At 31.0% G+C, this 23,181-nt stretch overlaps 1 protein-coding gene across 1 annotated transcript; it reads left to right on the top strand.

Moving 5' to 3' along the window:
* The first annotated feature begins 1,431 nt into the window (after positions 1–1,431).
* On the top strand, positions 1,432–21,579 carry Snap29 (Synaptosomal-associated protein 29kDa). Its single transcript, XM_076511410.1, has 5 exons — positions 1,432–1,453; positions 1,808–2,076; positions 4,236–4,337; positions 15,647–15,950; positions 19,060–21,579. The coding sequence occupies exons 1-5, from the start codon at positions 1,447–1,449 to the stop codon at positions 19,224–19,226; spliced, it is 849 nt and encodes a 282-aa protein (XP_076367525.1). The 5' UTR covers positions 1,432–1,446; the 3' UTR covers positions 19,227–21,579.
* Positions 21,580–23,181: the final 1,602 nt, after the last annotated feature.

Here is a 23,181-nt window from a genome sequence, read left to right as displayed (position 1 = left end):
TCCTTCAACACATAAAAATACAATCAAAGTACACATTTTAGTCAAAAACTGTGTTTATTTACTCTACACACGTTCTCCCGCTTGTACAGCGGTATGTCTTTGGATTTACAATCCTAAAATTAGCGGTTCAATTCCCCTCCCTGGGTTCCCCAATGTACGAGGGTTTGAATCCTCGTTACACCAAACATGCTCGCCCTTTCAGCAGTGGAGGCGTTATAATGGTACAGTCAATCTCACTATTCGTTGGTAAAAGTGTAGCCCAAGAGTCGGTGGTTGGTGGTGATGAATAGCTGCTCTCCCTCTAATCTTTCACTGCTATATTAGAAACAGTTAGCGAAGATAGCCCTCGTGTAGCTTTGCGTGAAATTGAAAAAAAAGCAAAACTAAAAGAACTCGGAACAAAATTACAAAACCTGAGCACAGTGATATGTATCTTAAAGACTGCTGGTATGGGTATTAAAATTTTTAATTAAAATGAAGTACAGAACAAATTTTCGACCTTCTTAAATCATCTTTGGGTTAATAAAGTGGGTTTCTTGTCATCATGAATTACTTCACCACGGCGATTATTCGGGAGGAACATAGTGATATATTGGTGTAAGAAAATATGTTTGTGAAGAGTTTGAGGTAAAATTACATCTTGAATATTTTAAGCTTATTTTGTTGTTGTTGTTGCTTTTACATCATTTCGATTATAATCTCGCAGAATGACAGAATAATTTTTTTTTTTCTGTAACAAGATGAGGTAGACTTACCCAAGTTATTTTGCATTCGACCATGTTAGGTGTTATTTCATCCAGAAGTCCTTCAATGGACAAATAACAAGTAAGTGAAAAGAAATATATATATATAACACAAACACACCATATATATGATATAATACATATGAAACAGTTTTAAAATTGTTTATTATATATAAAATTAAACCGTCTAGTTAAAGAAAACACAAGTTTAGTTTCCTTACAAGTTTGATATGGTTAAAAAAGGGTATTTTTATTGTATGTTAATTTTCAAATTAAAATAAAGGTGAAATGTACAACTCTATAAAATAAAGATTTTATAGGAAAGTTTTACAAGACAAAAAGAAGACATCAAACTTAGTAATTAAAATATACAACAGTTAAATATTTTTAATTATTTATTAAACATTTCATAAAGAAATATTTTCGCATTTTCAATAAGTTTGTTGTTATGATTGAAATTCATTTCTATTCTTTAGTCAGCACTGAAAATTAAAAATAAATATATTACATATACATATAAAACGTTTTAACATAACATAAAATTTAAGAGCAGTAATGGGACAGTTGGCCCATCTAGGCTTTTATATTATATTTTCACGTTTTGTCAAGAAAATAAATTAATAAACATTACTGTGTTTGTCCTGTCCCATTATCATGATGAGTCAGCAGTAAATATGACGGAAAACGAAACTAAGAATAAAGAATGTATTGTAAGACGTATAATAGGCCTAATACTGATATTTTATGACAAGTATAATTTATTTCATCTTCTAGTTTGTTTTCGCAATGCATTGAAACAAACCGAACAATAAATGTATTGAAGATGGTAGAGTTTAAAAAATTACAAAATTAAAATAAAGCATTATAAATATGTTTACCTGGTGTTTTATTTGTTTAAAATCTCAAGATTATGTAAAATTGAGAGAGTTATTAGATTAAAATTAATTATAGTAATACTGTTGTGAATATGCAGAAAAAAAGAAAGTTTTTTTAAGGCGTTGAATTACTTGATTTAATATTGTAAGAATTAACGGCTCATTTTTCGTTGTGACGTATTTGTTTAGCAATGGCGCATATGGGTAAACCTAACTACAATCCGTTTCTTGATGATGATAACGAAGATGTGGATGATTTTATTTTTCTGTCTCACCCTAAGCAAGGATCATCTGGATACATGTTAGGAAATGGGATGAGAAATGATAATGATGTAGGTTTAAAGCGACAGCAGCTATTAGATGAACGAAGAAAAATTCAAGAAAGGACTCTTCAAAGTACCCAGTCTTCATTGGGTCTTATTCATGAGAGTGAACAGATTGGAGTAGCTACAGCTGAAGTGAGTTACTGGTGAAGTCTGGTAATTGATATAGGTATTCAACAAAATAAACTTCTCTTTATTGTAACTTATTTTAAGTTTCCTAATTATTAATACGATTCTATGTTAGCTTCTCTTCTGAAATGTGTGTACCTGGGCTATAATTATAAATTGTAATAGGTTTTCAGAATGAAATACTGGAAGTTGGAATTCTTTTTCTCCATAGGAAGTGACTGTAGCAGCTGCTAAACAGTTTAAAATTGCAATAAGAATTTATCATATGTTAAACAATCTGATGGTTATTACACTGTATTTTAAAATAACAAAAAAATTTCTTATAACTCGTCTAATTAAAAGCAATAAAAGATAAAAAAAAAGATATGCCTACATTTTCTTTAACCTACCCAAAAGAAAAGGTTACTCCTTCATTTTCTTCTTAGCAGGTCTTCAAATTTCCATTTCTATAGCTGTATACGTAATGACATTGAGGTACAGAAAAACTGGAACAATTCAATACTGTTCTGGTTGTGTTACAAATTAGGTTAAAAACTGAGATAATACCAGTTTTACTGGGACATCTGGTAACTGTATGCACTTGTTACTTGGAAGAAAGTATAACATTCCCATAATCAGAAAGTTATTATATTATTTAGGTTACTTTTAGGGAGATTAAATAATTACCAATGAATTGTTTAGTATTTAAAAAGAAGAGTTTTAAAGAAAACCAACATATGAGTAGTTTTACTATTTGTTGGTGAAACATTGTAATCTGTTTACAAGATTCAGACAGAAAGGCACTTTAAGTTTAATATGTATATAAATAACAGTTACTATGTTTGTCTATAAAGATGTTTTCTTGCCCTTTTTAACTTAAATATTTTCAGTAGAACATTTGAATTTTCCACTTCATTAAACTGCCATTAATGTAATTTCTGACTTTTGTGTTGAGGTCCTGATCAATAGCTTTTAGATTGCCTAACTGTATCCAAGCATTCTGGAATTTTCATATTGCTGGTGATTTTGCTACAAGTGTGCAGATTGAGTCAGTCTTATTTTTGCATGTCATGCAATGTCAGGTATACTTACATGCAAACTTGTTAATTGCAATTGTTTTGTAGTTTGTTATTTGAAATTTTTATGTAATTTCATTTAAGAAGCTGGTATGGTGCTGTTGTAATTTACTGTTTTGAGGAAATGATAAAAATAAAGTGTACTCAAGTTAGAAAATATAGTTACACTTTACACTTTGTTTGAGCTAGAGTTAGTGTATACTTGGGGCAGTTAAGAGTTTCCTCTCAGAAATGTCATATTTAAATGTACCATTGGGTACATTAATACCATTAATGTAATTACTTATCCTCACTAGGCAGTATAAAATAACATACAACACTATGAGTTGAATTTTGATAACCACAGTGGACAGAGCAAATATGTTATTGTATAACTCTGGACTTAATGACAAATAGGTATAATGGGCATATTTCTATTACTTGGATAATTGAAAATATTAATAATTGGAAACCCTGCTTTTCATTATTTGATCACTTTCATGAGTCACAACTAATTGATTACGCTGAATAAACTTAATTAATTGAGAGTATGATATAAATATAATAATAGTAATATTTTGAATTACTAGATGGCTGTAACTGAAAACTACTTGTCAGAGACACTATTTTCAATTAATGGATAACTAGATTAACTGAATACATTATTAATTGGAAACATTTAGTTTGATTAGTTTGTTTTCATGATGTACACTGTTTTAATGATAATTTTGATTATTAAATAGTTTGAATAATCAGAACACTAGTTGATTATTTTACATGACACAAACAGTTGCTCATAGGTTATTAAGTTAAAATATAGTCAACTTTATGTTTAAGATAGTCTTGTAGTACTTTATAACATTTACTTCAAGAAGACTTGAACTTACAGTTCTTGAATGCTTAAACATATGTTGCAGGTTTATGTAATTTTAACATGCATATTTAAAAATATAAAATTCTGAAATTTCTAAAACTTCAAACATTTTTTTATCTATAGTTTTATGAAAGAAATTCAGTTAAAGACTTTCCCATTTGTTACTTTAATTCAACAAGGTTTTAGCATAATGGTTAATGTATGATGTTATTCTTTCTAAAATGTGCTTAACTGAATTTATTATTTAAAATACATAGGAACTTGATAAACAAGGAGAACAATTACGCAATATTGAAAGAAAAGTGGATGACATCAACAGTACAATGAGAATCAGTCAAAAACATTTAACTTCCATGAAAGTAAGTTATATTTAACAAAAACAGTTTGTTTATCAGTGTGTGTTTTATTAATAATTATACTTATTAATAGTGTTTTAAGTTACCGTATTGTTTAGAATATTAACATTGTGAAATATAGTCGTAACAAAACAGTTGTTGTTTCATATATATATATATATATATATATATATATATACACTTCAATGGAGTTAAAAACTAAGGTAAGTACATTGAATTAATGGAAAGGGTTTATAGGAGGACCAATAGAGTGATACCTGGGATGGAAAGATTATCATTTAATGACAGGTTGAGATAGCTGAAATTGTTTTCCCTGTAACAAAGAAGAATTAGAAGGGATATAATTCACTAACATAAATAGAACTGATAGTGTTGATATGTCATCATTTTTCAGGATTAATGGTGATAATGGTAGGACTGTGGTATACAGATATAAATTTTGGCAGAATAGGAGTTATATCCAGCTAAGACAGTTATGCGCGTGATTGGCTTTTGGAATTGGTTGCCAAGAGGTCTGGTGGAGCAGTAAACTTAAGGGAAAATTTCATAAATATTTAAATAATAAGAGTTAGCTTTGAGTGTTTTAGTGGCCATGATGGTGTAGATGGACCCATAATGCTCTTTTGTTGTTCTCAAACTTTATATTAAATGAATATCAATTTTGATGGTTATAATTAGTTTGTGTGTGAAACCCAAATTAATGCAAATCCAAATAAATAATAAATATTTCTATGTGGAATTATAATAGTAGGTTTGCTTAACATTCATAACAGAAATATTTTTGAAATTTTAAGTTGTAATTTATTTATTTTAGTGATAGTCATTTTAAAGAGGAGGTGAGATACCACTGTATATAATAGACAAACTGTATCCTGTTAGGACTAAAGACATAATAAATAGTAACTTGTGGAAAGCAAAAAAAAAAATTCACCCTTCAAGGCTGTTCCTGGAAATTTACTCTTAAAAGGTGTGCCTAATCTAATTTCACTACTAAAAGTTTTAAGATGGCTTGAATAAGTAACAAAAAATCACTTTATTGTAAATATATGACAATTGACAGAATTATGGCATCTCCAGGTACACACATTTAAAGACGTCACATGACCAGAGATTGTTTCACAGTCTATTATAGGTATCTTGGTATCCTAGGGTGTTGGTTTAGGGTGGAACTGTTTGGTTCAAATAAGATAACTTTCTAGTCTGTTTATTAATGTCTTGTTCTTTGTTTAAAATCATAGTGATTTATACAGATATACCATGGTTTGTTTGCTTTTAATTGCAATAGTGATAAACACAGGAGGGTTTTTTATTATATTCAGTGAATCTGGTTTCCAATTTTCCAATGTAAAATTCTGGACAGTTATTGCATGTTATTTTATAAATGAACTTGTTATTGTGCAAGTCTATGTAATTTTTATTTAAACAATGATTTTAGCTAAGGACCAGGTTTTGAGATGAATTTGAAGAAAACTGGAAGTTTATGTTTAATTGCAAGTTTTCTCCAACTGTTGATTATTTTCAAACTAATTTCAGGGATAAATAGAAAACTGCAGGGTAATATTGTGTTGTTGTTTGGTGTGCTAGTGTCAATTTTGTTAGTGATTTGAGTTTTCTTGTTTTTATTCTAATAGTTGTGTGGAAAATTTTCAACAATGATTAGTAGAAGTCTGTTGGTGTGAATAAAGGAATGTTTTATGTTCGTCTATGTAATCAGTTGAGGAAAGTTTTTAATTTGATTTATGGGCATATTTCCAGGAGACCTGTGTGAGTGATTTTTAGTGAATTTTGGTTTTTGAACCATGTGGTGGATCAAATAATCTCAAGATTAAGGAAAGAAAACTATATATTATTTTCATGTTCAATGGTTGATTTAATGTTTGAGTGAATGGAGCTTATGTGTTAGAAAAAATGTGTATATCTTCTGTTGAAGTGAAACCAGCAACGATGTTGTCGACATATCTGTACCATTGAAGGAGAGGATAAAGTGCATATTTTGGCTTGTTTTTACATCTGGATTATAAACAGATTAAACAGGGTTATCCATGTGTAAACCATCTTTTTAAGTGAAATTGTTATAGTTGAAAATGAAGTTGTTGTTATTATAAATTCTAGGAACGAAATAAAAAAATGTATTGAGACATGAATTAAATGATTGGGGTCATTATGGTACAGTTACGACAGAAAGTCTTTGTACCCCTGCTTCCCGAGTGGTTTTTTTGCTCATAACTTAAAAAGTATCACGATTAGGCTAATAGAAGTATAATATATTATAAATATTATACTAACACACATCTACATAAATTTTTATGTAAATTAAATGACAAATAAACAGCTTATAAACAAATAACCAAAAATAGGAGGAGCAGAAAGTGTTTGTACTGTTCAAAACTTGTGTAAAACCTGTTATTCCTGTAAAAATTTTGTTTAGTTTGGCAAATAAACTACGTTATACTGTTCCAGAACTAGACACTTGGTTCATAATTAGTGGAATTTAGCCAGCAAAAAATGTACTTCCGACAGTTTGAGCCATCTCCGTCATTATCTACTTGATCATCATGGTAAACAGGAAACAACTGTCCAGTGATTTAAAAAAACGAATTATAAAGTACAAGTCTCGTGTGTCTCTTTCTGGTATTGCTACACAACTTAATGTGCCGAAATCTACTGTTTAAAGGATAATTGCCAAGTTTAAGCTCCCAGGATCAACTGCTATCCTCCCTCGTTCCAGATGACCCACCAAAATTCCAGAGAGAACCAAGAGGAAGGTTCTCAAAGAAGTTAGTAGGAACCATCTTTTAACACATAATGACATACAGAAACTGGTAAGGGAAACTGGGGTTGAAGTAAGCACTTCTAGAGTTACAAAAATTTTACGCTTTTTTGAGTTCAAAGCATGCCATCCTCGTAGAACTCCATATTTAAAGCCTGTTCATTTAGAAGCACGATTGAGGTAAGCACTTCTAGAGTTACAAAAATTTTACGCTCTTTTGAGTTCAAAGCATGCCATCCTCGTAGAACTCCATATTTAAAGCCTGTTCATTTAGAAGCACGATTGAGGTATGCAAGAAAGCATGTAGATAAAACCTTTACCTATTGGAAGAGTATTCTTTGGTCAGACGAGACTAAAATCGAGTTTTTCGGCTACAATGATGTTTGCTATATTTTCCATAAGAAAGGGGAATGAACTCTTCCACATAACACCATCCCTACTGTTAAACATAAAGGTAGCTTGATCATGCTATGGGGTTCCTTCACCCCATCAATGGAATCATGAAAAAGAAGAGTATGTTGATATATCAGGCACTTATATCAAGAATGATGCTCAGAACTTGCAGCTCAGGCATTGTTGGATCTTCCAGCACGACAGTGACCCTAAGCACACGTTGAAATATGTGCAATCCTGGTTGCAGAGGAAACATATAAGCGTTCTGGAGTGGCCATCGCAGTCACCCGATCTCAACCCAATTGAAAACGTTTGGCATGAGTTGAAGACCAGGGTTCATCAGCATCATCCAAAAAACTTGCAAGAGTTAGAGGCCTTCTTGAAGAAGAATGGAAGAAAGCACCAGTCGAGTACTGTCAAACGATCATGGAGGGCTATGAGGAAAGATTGCACCAAGTAATTCACCTAAGAGGCTACACAACTGACCATTAAAGTAGATGCATGAACACTTTCTGCCCCTCCTATGTTTGATTATTTGTTTATAAACAGTTTATTTGTTGTTCAATTACATAAAAATTTATGTAGATGTGTGTTAGTATAATATTTATAATACACTATACTTTCATTATCCTAATCATGATACTTTTTGAGTTATGAGGAAAAACTACTCACGACACAGAGGTACAAACACTTTCTGTCATCACTGTAAGTCTCAAGTGTAATATTACAAGCTTCTTTGGCAAGGACTTCTGTGAAAAGTGATACAGCATCAAAGCTAGCCATTAAGGCTTTAAGGTTGAGTTGGTTTAATGCAATTCTCAATTCAGAGATGGAACCTGCAAAAGTTATGTAAGGTGTGAGGGCCCAGACCATGTGTTTACCAAGATAATAGTTAAATGAGCCATCAGTGGATAGTATAGGTCATATGGGACAGTCTCATTTGTGTAGTTTGGGAATGCCATAAAGTTGTGGTGTATGTGAATCAGTTAAAAATAAATATTTTCAGTAATCAAGTTGTCTTTCTTCATTTGAGACAAGGTTTTGTTCAGTAGTTTTTTTCATCTGTTTGTTGGATTGTTTGGGGTGGATTTGAAACTCTCTTTTTCTGAAAAGATGTTCATCTTGTCAATGTATTTTGTGTTGTTCATGATTACGGTAGTATTGACTGTCAGCTTCTATACATTTTAAGTTGGTATTTTTATTTCAGGTTGTAAAATATCTTTTATCTTGTTGCTTATGATATTAGTTTTCAATTTGGTTAACTACAGTAATGAGGCCTTTATTAAGAAGCTATAGGTCAGAGTCATTTAGTGGTATATCTGATCTGTTGATAACAAGATTAGATTGGGCTCATTGTTGTATTACCTTTCATGTTTTAGTTTTCTAGCTTCCAGTTTTTTGCTGTGTGCAGAATCTTTTTTTGATTTTGTATGGAGTTGCTTTGGTTAATGGCCTCTTGTATATCGTTCTATACATCTGGTTTGAGGTAGCAGGCAAGTTGGTGATCTAATTCATGTTTACATTTTAGTAAGTAATTTAGTTCTTGGTATTTAGTATTCAAGGTAGTTTTTAGTTTTCATTGCATATTTGGTATAATACCTGTAAACTGGTTCAAGTGTTTGGATAATTTGAGTTGGGAAAAGTTTGGGATTAACTGTTCAGAGCAGCACTGCCTGAGGAAGGAATATTGTTTCTCCTTTTGACAATTTTTGCATTTGTGTTATGAAGTTTGTAAATAGTTGCATGGTATAATAGAGTTATAGTGGTAGACAAATTAAATACACATTAAGATTTCACTCATCTTCAGTTATTGTCCATTGTTCTATGCTAGATTTGAGTTCCTATTTAGCACAGCCCTGAACACGAATAAAATTGGATAAAATACTAGCACAATGATGGAGTTTTTAGTTGCCTTGTCAACCTGTTGCCCCAGATTTGTTGAGGCCTACATTAGCAGTTTTCAGATCACATGCTGCTAAGTTCTACAAGGTTGTGAATGAGATGCTGTACTATTTAAATCAGAGAAAGAACAGGAAAATGATGTTAGAAACTAAACCTTTAGGATTACATTCTCAAGGATTGATAGTTTGTTAGTAAATATGAACTTACAAATCTATAGCCTGTCAAAAATGATGAGTAAAGTACTCTCAACCTTACCCCATGGTATACCATAACCTTCTGTTTCATAGATAACTGAAACAAATACATTTTGCAAAATCAAGCTTGACTAAAAAAAAAGGGCAGAAAAGTGTAGCTGGGAAGTCAGACATCAATAATTTCCTTTGTGGCATATTCATAGATTAATTCCTGGTAAAGGTTGGTTAAATTAACAACTTCTAATATATAAAAGCCAGTGTGTTTGTAACACCTCATTCTGAAAATGGCTTTTATGTCATGTTGCTGCAACAAAACGTAACCTAATATTATTGTTAGTTTGTATACTGAAAGTGTAAAAGGAAATGTGTAGAAAAGAAAACAAGAAAAATGTTTGTTGGTTTCTTAACGTAGAGTCTCCATTAATTAAAGATGTTTGTTTTGTATTTGAAATGTTGGTGATATAATAGGAAATGGCTTAATTTAAAAATGATTTAACTTTAAAATTGAGCAATATTTTTACTTTCGTAATCAATTTTATGCATTTGACTCTAGACTAGGTGGTTCCACACTATGCTTTTATTGTAAGGCTTAGTATATCAATACTCACTACATTTATAAGGTATCATGACACCCTTCTTGCACTTTCATCACTAAAATCATAATGGCCAGACATTAATTGAGCTATTCTACCTAAATAAATGCATTTTGGTTTTTATGACTCTTTCTAGTTTGAAGAATAAAGTGTGACATGAAGTGTCAGACATTGGCTTTTATATATGTTAGATATGCAGTATACTAGTATAGTGTAGATATGTTATTCTTAATAATGTGTGTTTTTACCAATTTACACCATATTACTGCTTTTCATAATGTTAACTTGCAGGATTTTTACTAACATAAACCTGGATTTCACTTCACTTAATCCTTGGTATTTCTAGCACAGTATCATTTATAACTGGTTCAATGATTTCTATTTGTGTTGTAAAAATAGATAAAGAGAGAGCATGTTAATCTATTGCTATTTGACTCCCAAGCAAGGAGTGAAAGGTTAGATAAATTTTGTTCTAATCTTTATTATTTTATTTTCAATTAAACATATACTGTTATAAGTGACTGTTTTAATACCGATGAAAATGATAAGTGTAGTTTCCCTCACCAGACTGCATTCCAGTTGCTTATCATTCTGAACATTCTATTATGGTCATACAAGTGAGTTGGTTTTGGTGTTTCTAAGTACATTATTGTAAATGCTTAACTAACAACAGGTTGCATACCTTCAGATATATGATGTATACCAGACTGTAGGTCATTTCAGTTTAGTCCTGTGAGGGACATTCATGTAAGAAATATTTATTGACACATTTTTTCATTCAACCCACAAACTTTTGTATATTGAGAAATATATTTTGTTTTTATATAGTAGAACACAAAAAATGAAATCAAAATAAGTTTACATATGATACTTATAAAAAGTAATTTGATACAATGTCAGATACTCACCCAGTGTGATCTAAACAGTTCTCGAAAATATAACTACCAAAAAAATATTGAAGCAAATGTCTGACACTTTCTCAACATCATGTGATTTTTTAACACCTTGATAAAGTTTACTACTGTTTTTCACACGTGTTCTACATTACCAGATTATATTGTACTTGGATTAAAAAAACAAACAAATTGTAAGAAAGTTTTTTCTTCTGCTGTCTTTTTTCTGTGATAATATTTCAGTTTCTAACTTTGTTTACCACCTACTTTTAAAATACAAATATGAAACCCATCTCCTAAATGTATATCACCTATATCAGTATGGCTGACCCAGTTTTGACAAAATTCGAAAGCAATGTTTAAAAAGAGGCACATGATTTTCAGGAAGAAACTATTTCAGAAGACATGAAACCTCTCATAGTAAATACTGATTCATCCAGTTACGATTCAGAAGGTGGTCAAAATGAAACTATTCTGAAAGATCAGTCGGCAGAAAAAGTTAGTGATTTTTAATTTGCTGGTCCACAACAACTACAACTTTCCAAATTCCCATCTCGGATTATCTACGGGATTTCCGGATCATTTCAATCTAAGTGGTATAAAGAATTTCCTTGGGTATCTTATCATCAAGGCTCTGATTCTGTAACTTGTTACCCTTGTGAAAAGTTTGCTCCAAAATCTTGTAAGACATGCGAGTTCATTAAATGGTCAAAATCAGAAAAATTACAAAAACGTCCTAAATGTGTGAGCCATCAAAATTGAATAATAACATGGATCCGTTCAAAAGCAACAGAAATTCTTCAGAGCTCTGTACAAGTTTAAGCCAAAAACCAAAGAGAAAATGAAGTACAAATGAGTAGACATTATCTTTTAAAAGTGATAGAAATGCACGTTTTTCTTTCTAAGCAAAACATTGCCATTAGGGGTGACCATGAAGATTGTCTTAATCTATGTGATTCTTCTGATGTAAATAAAGTGAATTTTCTTGAACTTTTGCACCTGCAAAGTAGGGATCTTCCATAGTTTAAGGAAAAGTTTATCGTTTCAGTTGGCTGACATAAACAATGGTTGAGTTGAGATATTCAAAATGAAGTTTTAATCTGATTGCGATGAACGTGAGAAAAATTAATAACCGATAGATTAAAATCTTGTAGTTTTTATTCTGTCATCACAGATGAAACCATGGATGTCAGTTGCAACGAGCAACTTTCTGTCTTGCTACATTTCAGAAGTTGTCATTAAAGAAAATATTTTAGGCTTCTTCGTGTTGAAATCAATGAAAGCCCAAGCCCTTTTGGAATTGCTTACAGAAACGTTAGTGCAACGGTGTCTCAATCTTTCTTTGATAGTTGGCCAAGGATACGATGGCACCGGTAACATGAAAGGTGAGCATGCTGGGCTTCAAAGTCTAAACAAAACTGTGGCTCCAAAATCAAGTTATGTCCATTGTTTTGGACACTTGCTTAACCTTGCCGTTCAAAAAAACCCTGAATAAAACTCAATCACTGAGAAACACTCTAGGGACAATACAATCAATTTATTCTTTTGTGAAGGGAAGTTCCAAGCATCACCAAATTTTTCAGAAAATTCAAAAACATCGGGAGAGAAACTCATTGTACTTCCGTCTCAGAGTGAGACCTGCTTGAAGAACAGCATTGAAGCTATAATTCTCACCCTTCCTAAAATTGCTTTAAACGTTCCCAGCACTTTGACCATGGATAAAGGCATTTTAGTTTCAATCTGTGAGTTAGAATTCATCTTCATTGTCCTAGTTTTGGAAAAAACTAAGTAAAACTTCATCTTTGTCATCTTACCTTCAATAAGAAAAATGGATATTATTTTGGGCATAAAATCTGCTGATGCGACAATCAATAACCTTACATCACTAGAGACAAACGTAAATTTTTTTGAAGCTATGGAACGAAGTCACAAATTTAATGAAAGACATAAAAGAAATAATTAAGGAAAAGGAGATATCAGTTTCAAAAAACTGATCATTCCTCTGCTTTTTATCAAAACTTACTCATATTTTACCATTGGACAATACAGACTGTCCTATGTCACCATTTTGAATATTAAACGGGAAATGATAAATTTTGTGATGGAGAACAAAATGGAAGAGATGATCAATGCTTTTGCTCATCAGAAGAATCATGAAAACTTGCTGATTATTTGAATTTTATTTGGTCTTATGTTATATGCATTAGGAAAGTAAAAAAAAATTGCTGCAATGAAAAATTTTTTTGTGGTTTTTGATTCTTAAAAGCAAATATATGTTGTTACTTTTTCAGAGCAGTCAGGGTACTGAAAATTTATATTTATGTTTTTTGATTCTTAATAACAAAGATATGGTGTTACTTTTTCAGAGGGGTTAGGGTACTGATCCTCAGTTGGGAAATCTGCCCTATGAGCCTGTGTAAGACTAATGAGTTTATAATTAGTGGGACAGTTTTTATCACCTCCTTTCAAAAGAGAAATAGCATTAGTCAACTTTCGATCCTCTGGTACCTGCCCCCATTCAAGGACTGATGATAAATAGTAGTACGTGGCTCACTTATTAAATCTGTAACTTCCTTCAAAATTCTTGGGGAAATATTATCTGACTCAGGAATGTTATTGTTATTTAATCTTCCCAATTTTTATCAACAGGCTCAGAATTAATGTTATCATATTGTTTGATTTTGTTTCCATCTGTCAATTGTTTAAGATGAGGAGTACTGCTTAAATCTTTGTGTAAAAGCTGAAGACAGAGCAGAATTTAATAGCCTAACCAAAGTCATCAGACTTACATCCATCCTAATATTTTTTTACACTTACTGTATTTAAAGAAGTCCTCCTGTTAAGTTTTACATGTTCAACCATCCTTTAGTCACATGTCCTTTTTGATGTCCTACTTCACTATTTGGCCAACTTTCTTTGTATTCTATAATCTTCTCAATTTCCTCAATTATGGTGCTGTTCTTTAATTTTTTTTATCTTATATCCTTTGTGAGCCAGCCTGGTTCTGTTTTGTAGTTAAGCTTTTTTTTATTTTTGATATATAAAAAATATCTTTAAGAATTTTCAATGTTTTATCAGTCTTACTCAATACTTCAGCTGTTCAGTTCACAATACATAATTTTTTTATACCTTCAAAATTTGTTTTTTTAAATGTAATCAAAATATTATTATTCTGATCTCCATATGCAGCACAACATCAAACCTTATAGAGCAACGATTAGTTGCATCCAAATGTTCTCAATTTCCACCTTTTAAATCATTTTATGCTAGAAATTAACAATAAACCTAATAGATTCTTTGACTACTGTTTTTCACATGTGTTCTACATTAACAAATTATATTATACCTGGAATAAAAAAAAAAAAAATTTTAAGAAACTTTTCCCTTCTGCTGTCTTTTTTCTGTGATAATATTTTAGTTTCCAACTTTGTTTACCATCCATTTTGAAAATACAAATATGAAACCCATGACTGAAATGTGTACCACTGCTGCATATTAGTAAAGACAGGTGTAGAAATTAATGTGACCTCCTTTACATTTCTACAGTAAATCCAGTTATAGTTATTTTCTATTAGACTGCTTTCACAGATTATAGATGTAAGGTTTTGTTATAATATGGTATTATACTAAGACGTACAAAGTTAAATTAAAACGGTTTTCTCCTTTACCCATTCTTTACATGTATCACACCATATCCCTAATTATCTACTTTTACAAGTAGACCCAACCCTAGATTAAGGTATGGGCTTACTGGGCTGAAGCCTAGGGCCTCAAGCTATAAATGTATAAATGTGCTATAAATGTATTGCACATAGAGATTCTGTCTCAAGGGAACCTCTATAAGTTGAAAAGTCTAGGGCCAATAAAACCCTTAATCCGGCCTTGAGTAAACCCATAATTATTGTTCACAAATTTAGCTTTGTAAGTTATGATCAATTTCAGTCTAAAACTATCACCATTTGAATGTTAATTATATAGTTAGATATACATCTATTACACAATCCCACTTTCAAGGACTTTTCTTACAGGAAAATGAGTTAATTTGTGACAAAAACATGGTGGAAACTAGATGTGGTGGGAAAAGCATTATGGCTCTATATATTCCTTTCTGATGCTGTAGGATAGGTGATATCACACTGTGTCTTTACTTTAGGCTTATTATATCAACACTCACTATATGTATAAGGTTTTCAGCCCCTTTACACCTATCACTATATGTATATTTTTATATAGGTTAGATGCTTTGGGACAGACAGAACAAAAACAAATCTTAGTTTCAAATTTTTTCTTGGAAAATATTTTGAATGTGGAGGAATGTGTTGATTTGTTGGATGAATTTAGTAGCTGTTTATCATCTGTTACTTTTTTTCCTCTTTGTTCTTTTATAACATCCAATTTAAACTGGATAGCTTAGGGTCAGGATCCCTCAAGATGATGTGATTATAGTTAAGTATTTCTAAGTTACAGCAAAGTTACACAGAGTTCATTTGTGAAAGAAGAAAAAGTTCTAATTTCCAAATGACTATGTTGTTAATACTATTAATAATATTGTACATTTGATTACTAGAGTTTGTTTGGAAGTATCAAGAACTACTTCAGTGGTACAGGAGTACAAACAAGAATGGATGAACCAGAAGACAAAAAACCTGGTGCCTTGATGTCAAAAGTAACCAAGATCAAGGAGGAAGGTGCAACTTCAAATTTGTCATCACATCCTGGGTTGAGGGTTCGTGGGCTGGACACCTCAGGATTTAGTGAAGCAGTTGATGATCTTGAGTTTACAGGATCAACACCAGCAGTTCGCCAGTCAGCTGACTCTGCTTACAGTATAAAAGCTCAAGAGTATGAAGAAAAGTTTAATAAAAATTTAAGTAAGTTTGCTCAGCCAGGAACCACTGGCTGCATTCAGTAAATTACTTTGATGTTTTTGTATTTAAAGTAACAACTATATAATTTTAGAACAGTTGAGTCTATAAACAGTGATTTGATACTGGGTGAACCTTACATAAAGGTAATGTCATAATAATTAATTTTCTCACTTGATTATCCTTATAGTGCTTAAATAATTCTATATTGTAATTATAGCTCAGTATCTTAAAATAATGGTTTCAGAAAACACATACTTAGCAGAATCACAAGAGATACCATAAGTACTGTCATTTTCTCCCAACCTTCAACCTAAACTTCAAATTATTATGTATCTTGACAAATTATAAGATACTTTTTTGATAGCCTTATGATACTATAATGAACAGAATCTCAATAGTATACTTAATTGGTAATTTTTACAGGAATCCTGCAAAACACACGAGGAAGCAAATAATGCTTAGCAGTTAAAAGGAAAATATGTGTGTTGACTCAACATTTTGGAACTTGATCTATTACTGTATAATATTTCATGTTAGAAACTTCAATTGTTATGGACTAATTCATAACTAAAGACAAAATTAGTAAATGTATTAAATAGAACTGGATGATTAGATCAATCACTTAAAATAACCTATTATGTTTGAACATCAGTTAGTGCCATGTAAACTTGTCAAGTAACTGAAATATTCCCATTATGGTTTATTTTCATTATTATTATGTTTGAACATCAGTTAGTGTCATGTAAACTTGTCAAGTAACTGAAATATTCCCATTATGGTTTATTATCATTATTATTATGTTTGAACATCAGTTAGTGTCATGTAAACTTGTCAAGTAACTGAAATATTCCCATTATGGTTTATTATCATTATTTTTTATTAGTTCAGAGTAATCAATTAGTGTTGTAATATACAAAATATCAAATTAATCAGAATCAGTAGTTCCAGTTATTACTGTTTTTGATTATTCCAACTATCTAAGTAATCAAAATATTTGTGGTACTTATTTTATTTATGTGACTGTACGCGATGGTATGCATACATTCAGCTTGTACATCACTCACAAGTGTGTCCTAATGGTGACTTGTTACAAAACTAATCACAGTGGTATCTATTATTCATGTGTAATTTGTCTCAGTGATAATGTGGCTTTTACTTGATATGTTAATTATTACACTATGATCTACAAACACGACTACTGTTGCTTCAGGTAAGATTGCTTTAGTAAAAAATAGTTATGGCAAGTTAATGTTATTCTTTAATAGTTCAAAAAATTTCATTACTAAATAGAAAGTTATATGAAATAAATGTTGATTTCTAACTAACTTGGTGATACCTGTGGTTTTTAGAAATTGGTTGACGTGGATGAAAAATAATACATAATACCATTAAGTTGTAAACATCTTTAACACAAACAAGAAGTTTCCTGTTTAATTATGACTAGACCTAGCTAGATAGGAAGCACTGACTTTTATAACATGCTGCTTAAACACTGCTAAGTACCACTAAGTCTTAAGATATTTCATTTATTTTTCAGCTTCCACATGTTTGTATGGTTTCTTCTAGCCTGTACTGTAAAATTATAATATCTGAATTATTTTAATGAGTTCTTCCTAAAGTTCCATGGTAACAACAAAAACTTGTTCTAAAGATTATTATGTTATTGATGCTTGTAAAATTAATTATTTCTTAGGTTTTTGATACTTCCAAAAAACTTGGTAAAAAAAACTTAAAAGATATGTAAACATTATTGCATAATACTTTTACTTTGGTATTTGTTATTATACTTTGATTTCCACCTTATGAATTATTTTAATCTGTGTAAAGAGCTTACCTAGTAGCATAACAGCTTTTCTTAACAAATAGTAAACTTATATCTGTTTATCATATGAAATCTAAAGACAATTATTTTTAACAGAAAATCAGTTAATTTAGTTTCAGTAGAATAGTTTCATGAATATTTATAAGGAGAAACCCATTAAAGAGTATTAATCTTATTTTCAGCTTGTTCCATTGTTATACAACATTGTGTGTATGGTAAATTTTTGTCTACAACAGTTCAGGATTAAAATATGTAACTTAACCCTAAATTGTTGTACTTGAAGATGTCTACATTAAACAAAGTGGGAGATTAGTTCCGTGTGAGAATAATTGAACATCAACTTCCACTTGTTGCCCAAATATAGTGTTAAATTAATACCTATATTATATCACTAACCATACTTATGCATAGTCAGTTTAAAAGTAATGCCACTTTAAGTTTTACTTGGTCAACAATCGAGACTAAAATATAATGTCACTATTTTACTTTTGTTTGCAATCAAAATTTAAAAAATTAATGCCATTCATTGAACTTTCTTTACACTCATTTTAATGTCCTTAGTGAGCCTGGCTGTGTAGTGTCACAATTTGACTTCTTTTTTTTTTTATAGTGAAAGTGTAAAAAATTAATGCCATTAACTGGCCCCTCAAGGTGGATTCCTATACATGGTGAGGGGACCTCCAGAAAAGGTTCTGTACTTTCAGTTTACCTCCCCTTGGATCTGAACATCCACTCAAATGTTTGTTGTATGTGGTGACCTCTGAGGGGAAGGTGACATGTTTTTACCATGGGTTTATCCCTGATTTTGGACAGTGTCATTGGCAATGGTAACACTGTCCACATTACAAATGTTTTTAACTTTGTAAGGGCCATTGGTCTTTTTAATTTTATTTCAATTTTTATCAGACATTGGGACACTGGTTTTGTTTTAACTTGATTTCCTTTTACACTTTATAATAATTTTACTGTTTGTTTTTTACCATTTGTTTGGCACAGATAGCCTAGTTGCTTTGCATCATAAAATGCCAAAAGACAATAACAACAACATCCAAAATCACTCTGTCTATAGGGTTTCTCTAATTTGTGTAAAACTCTAGTTTTATTTTCGTAGTGTAAAAATTTATTTAGAAGAAATTATACAGTAGAACAGCAAATAATTGTTACCTCATTGAATAACTAGTAAATTTCCAGTTTTGGTAGTTATAAAAATGTTTTTTTTTTTTTTTCATTTGAATGAGGTTAGCTGCCTAGATGCTATAGAAATACACTTTTTTTTTTTTTGTTCTTCAGCGAATATGAGTGAAGGTCTAAGCCGATTAACCCAACTGGCTCAAGGGCTTGGAGAAGAACTGGATGACCAGAATGAGACTTTATATCGAATTACAGGGAAGGTCGATCGAGCTGATGACACACTAGAACATCAGAACCGTCAAATTCATAGAATATTGAAGAAGTGAAAGCTGCATATTTATATTAATCTTCAATCTAATTTAAATTTATCTTTATTTTGTTTTTACAAAACAAAAAACACCAAAAATTATATTGTATAGAATGTGCTTATAAGGCTGATAGAACCCATTAGAAAACCATGTTTGATAGCTCTGAACACATTATTTTAAATTTCTTAATTCATAAACACTTGAGTTCTAAATGAAGTATGTAACTTAGGGGTATATAGGTAGCATATAAATTAATATCTTCATTTTTTTGTTCAGTTAGTTTTATGTTCATTTTTCTAAAATATTTTTTTGTATTAAAAACATTTATAAATTTGTGAGTTTATTCATATTAACTCCTTATTAGAGCATGCCACTTACAGTACTACATAATGTTTTAGTTTTGTTTCTCAGGTATAATAAAAAAATTACTAATTCTGTCAGCTTGATTTGTAGAAAATATTAAGACTTGTTACTGGAAAAAGTGTAAGGCAATGTTTTATTTCTCATATTTGGTAATGAGTATTTTTCATTTGTGATATACTTCTTTGATTAAGATCTATAGGTAAAAACATCAGTATTTTGTTTTCAAAAAGATATTGGGTTAAACAAGTAGTGTTCTTTTACAAGAAGTTTGGTTTCACAGGAGTTTCACCTAGTCAGATTAAATATTTGTTACTGAACTGTTTGTCATAAAAAAAATAGTTTTGGATCAGACTTTGAAAGATGGTATAAAATTACCCTCAGGAGGCTTTACTATATCTGTATCACCTCATTTGTATGTACAAGTTAAGACTTGTAGAAAATATCAAATTCTTGTAATTATTTATGTCTACTAGTGTTGAATGAAGTATTTGATCTGTAAATCTATTTTATCAAAACATTTTATCAGTACAGTCTGTTGTTGATTTTCTTTTAACTTTTTTTCTCAAAGACATACTTTTAGCATTATTTAGATTCCACAGTGAATTTTCAAAAGAAAACAGATTATTCTTCAAGTACCAGATATTTGTAATGATAGAAAATATAGTAACATTCCATTATTTCATATAAAAGCATGTACATCTGTGAAACTTAAATTTGCATTAGCCATATATTAGTTCTGCCTTGTCATTTTTTTTAGAAAATTAAATTCTATTCTTCCATTGCAACAAGAAAAATGAACTTTTGTGTGACTTTTTAAGTGATTTGGATACCACTCTAATTTCTCTGTGCAATACTGTTTAATATGGTCTGTTTTTCTGAATAGAACATTGTCAGATTAACTATAGTATTTTAAACTCAATATAGAAGTATGTTTAATGTAAGAATTAACTATTATGTCCCTTAATTCAGATGGAAAAAAAAGATGAATCTCATTGGAAAACTGAATATCAGTGAAAATTACATTGATTCAGTTTGTTTCATTGGGGGAAATCAAATATGTAAATTTATGTCCAATAGATTTTTTTTACTCTAGGATATTTGTTCAACTCCTGCATTTAATAATAAAAAAAGAGATTAGTATATGTTGGAGGAATTGCATTGTGTCCTATTTGTTTGTATTAATGGGATTTAGAATTTAAAAAACAAACCATCATAGATACAGATATAGAATCCCTTCTGTTATCAAACATTGCTAATAATTAATATGCTTTAAAAGTATAATTTAATCTATATATTTGAAATTTTAAGTAAATATTGTAAAAGAAGTGTATAATTATATGAAATTCTGTAATATGTAATTATTGTTCCTATATTTTTCGATCATTTTTATTAAAATCATACAGTATAAAATGTGAAATATCACCTGTCAACACTGCACCCTTGAAATAATTTTTCATGTATTACTTAGCTTGTGTTGAAGTATACAATGGTTGGACTCAGTATATTTTAGCACGTGTTAAATTTCTATTTTGTAGCAATATTTTTAAGGAAGTAGTGGGAGTTATTGTATTGGGTGGTGTAAAAATATCCATGTTTTTTGTAAAATGGTAAAAATTCTGAGAATGTTCATAACTGAGATATCAATTTAAAATATTCTCTTCTGAAAAATAGATACTTGGTTTTTGAGTAGAACTACTGAACTTGAGACTTGACCTCAATACACAGTCTTTGTGAAATGCATTACAAATTTTATAAGTTTACGTTTGTAGATATTAAATAAAGTAAAATCATTTCACTTTACAAATATTTAAGATGCATATTTTTGTGTAATGTCTGAAGATCTAAAACCAGGTGATTTCAACTTAGAACTGCTTATTGAACAGATAGTTTTGTCCAGTTTGCAAAATATTCCCGTGTTGGTTACCTGACAACCAGCATGCTTTTTCTTTAAGCGCTAATTTTTTTTTACTGTCAGATAAATATAATAAAACTTGTCTCCTACTTCTAATAGCTATTTTATCTTTGTCTGTTCAAATCTACATTTCTCCTTTCCTTATAAGCTGTCAACGTCTTACACTATAATACATCTATCACTCGATCCACCCAAATAAAACCTCGTTCACTCCCATAGTGAACCTCCAAGTTCTTCTTTAGTTCTGCTAGAAAAACAACAAATCACACTTTCCCCTCAAGAACATCACATTCCACAAACAGCAACATCCGTTTTACATGTGCTTCTTTTGTTCGTTCTTATTTTTCCACAAACCCTTCCATTCCCTATATTCTAAAACTACACAAAATCAGTATTAGTGTAAACACACTGCATGTGTCACACTACAATCCCCACAAGTCAGTCAGTCAGTCTTTCGTAGAATTACCTTCACTAGAAGACACCAGTCCATCATCTTATAGTTTCGGCTCTCACAATGACCAGCAATGCACTGATCAATGTGTAATACACAGTACAGTCTAAAGCTACTCACAATTTTCTTCTGTTAAATTTCCCTACTCTCACGCCAACATCTGTCAACATTCAACGTGAACTAAGCGGCGAATTACTTAATTACAACAGAAAGCGACTATTTCAGAAACTTAGAAAACTCGCTGAGAAATACACAAGACATTATTAACGTATCACGTTACTAGTATATAACATAAAAATTAAAACGTTATCTCTTACTCTCGCACCAATCACAAAAGGAACACATGACTATAGCTTCTTCAACAGACCCTTGAAAACACCTTAGAACAAAGGAATGTCACTAAAACATTATGTCGATATTCTAGATAAATAAATTTACCATTATTATCACATGGGACAAAAAGAACTAAAAAATTTACAAAGAAAATTGATAGATTCCTTCTAAACAAAAATCAACTTTCTACCAATTACCTCTAATAACATTCTTTCGTATCCTTTTCATTATCATAAAGAAACTACCATATTATTAAACATTCTACCAGATACTATCAAAATCCCTTTATCTCGCAATAAACAATTTAAAAATATTTTTAAACACTTTATCCACTAATAAGCATATAAGCCTTTGTAAACTAACAAATCTGTTGGAAATAACAGTGACGTCATAAATCGTACAGGTAACAATGAATACTCCCCATATATCTAACGTAGTTAGCCTTTCAGACATAACTTTCTCTGAAGCAGAACTCAGCTCGCTTAGTAAAGGTCTCGAATTCTGCCCAAATAACAGATACAAACTTATTACTGGTGGTTAGGGCGTTCGACTCGTAATCTGAGGGTCGCGGATTCGAATCCCCGTCACACGAAACATGTTCGCTCTTTCATCCGTGGGGGCGTATATAACATTACTATCAATCTGTTATTGGTAAAAGAGTACCCCAAGAGTTAGCGGTGGGTGGTGGTGACTGTCTTCCCTCTAGTCTTACACTGCTAAATTAGGAACGGCTAGGCAGATAGCCCTTGTGTAGCTTTGCGCGAAATTCAAAAACCAAACTTTCTGACACCTTCATTAATTCTCTAGAACAGTGGTTCCCAACCAAGGGTGCGAGATAACATTTGTTTTGGCCAACTTCACATTTATTCTTAAATAAATAATTACTGTAGGGATTCGAGAACATATTAAAATTT

Source organism: Tachypleus tridentatus, chromosome 7 (assembly GCF_004210375.1).
Source record: "Tachypleus tridentatus isolate NWPU-2018 chromosome 7, ASM421037v1, whole genome shotgun sequence".
Taxonomy (NCBI): Eukaryota; Metazoa; Arthropoda; class Merostomata; order Xiphosura; family Limulidae; genus Tachypleus; species Tachypleus tridentatus.
Note: the sequence above shows the minus strand (reverse complement) of the source record. Positions and strands in the feature narration are given on the sequence as shown.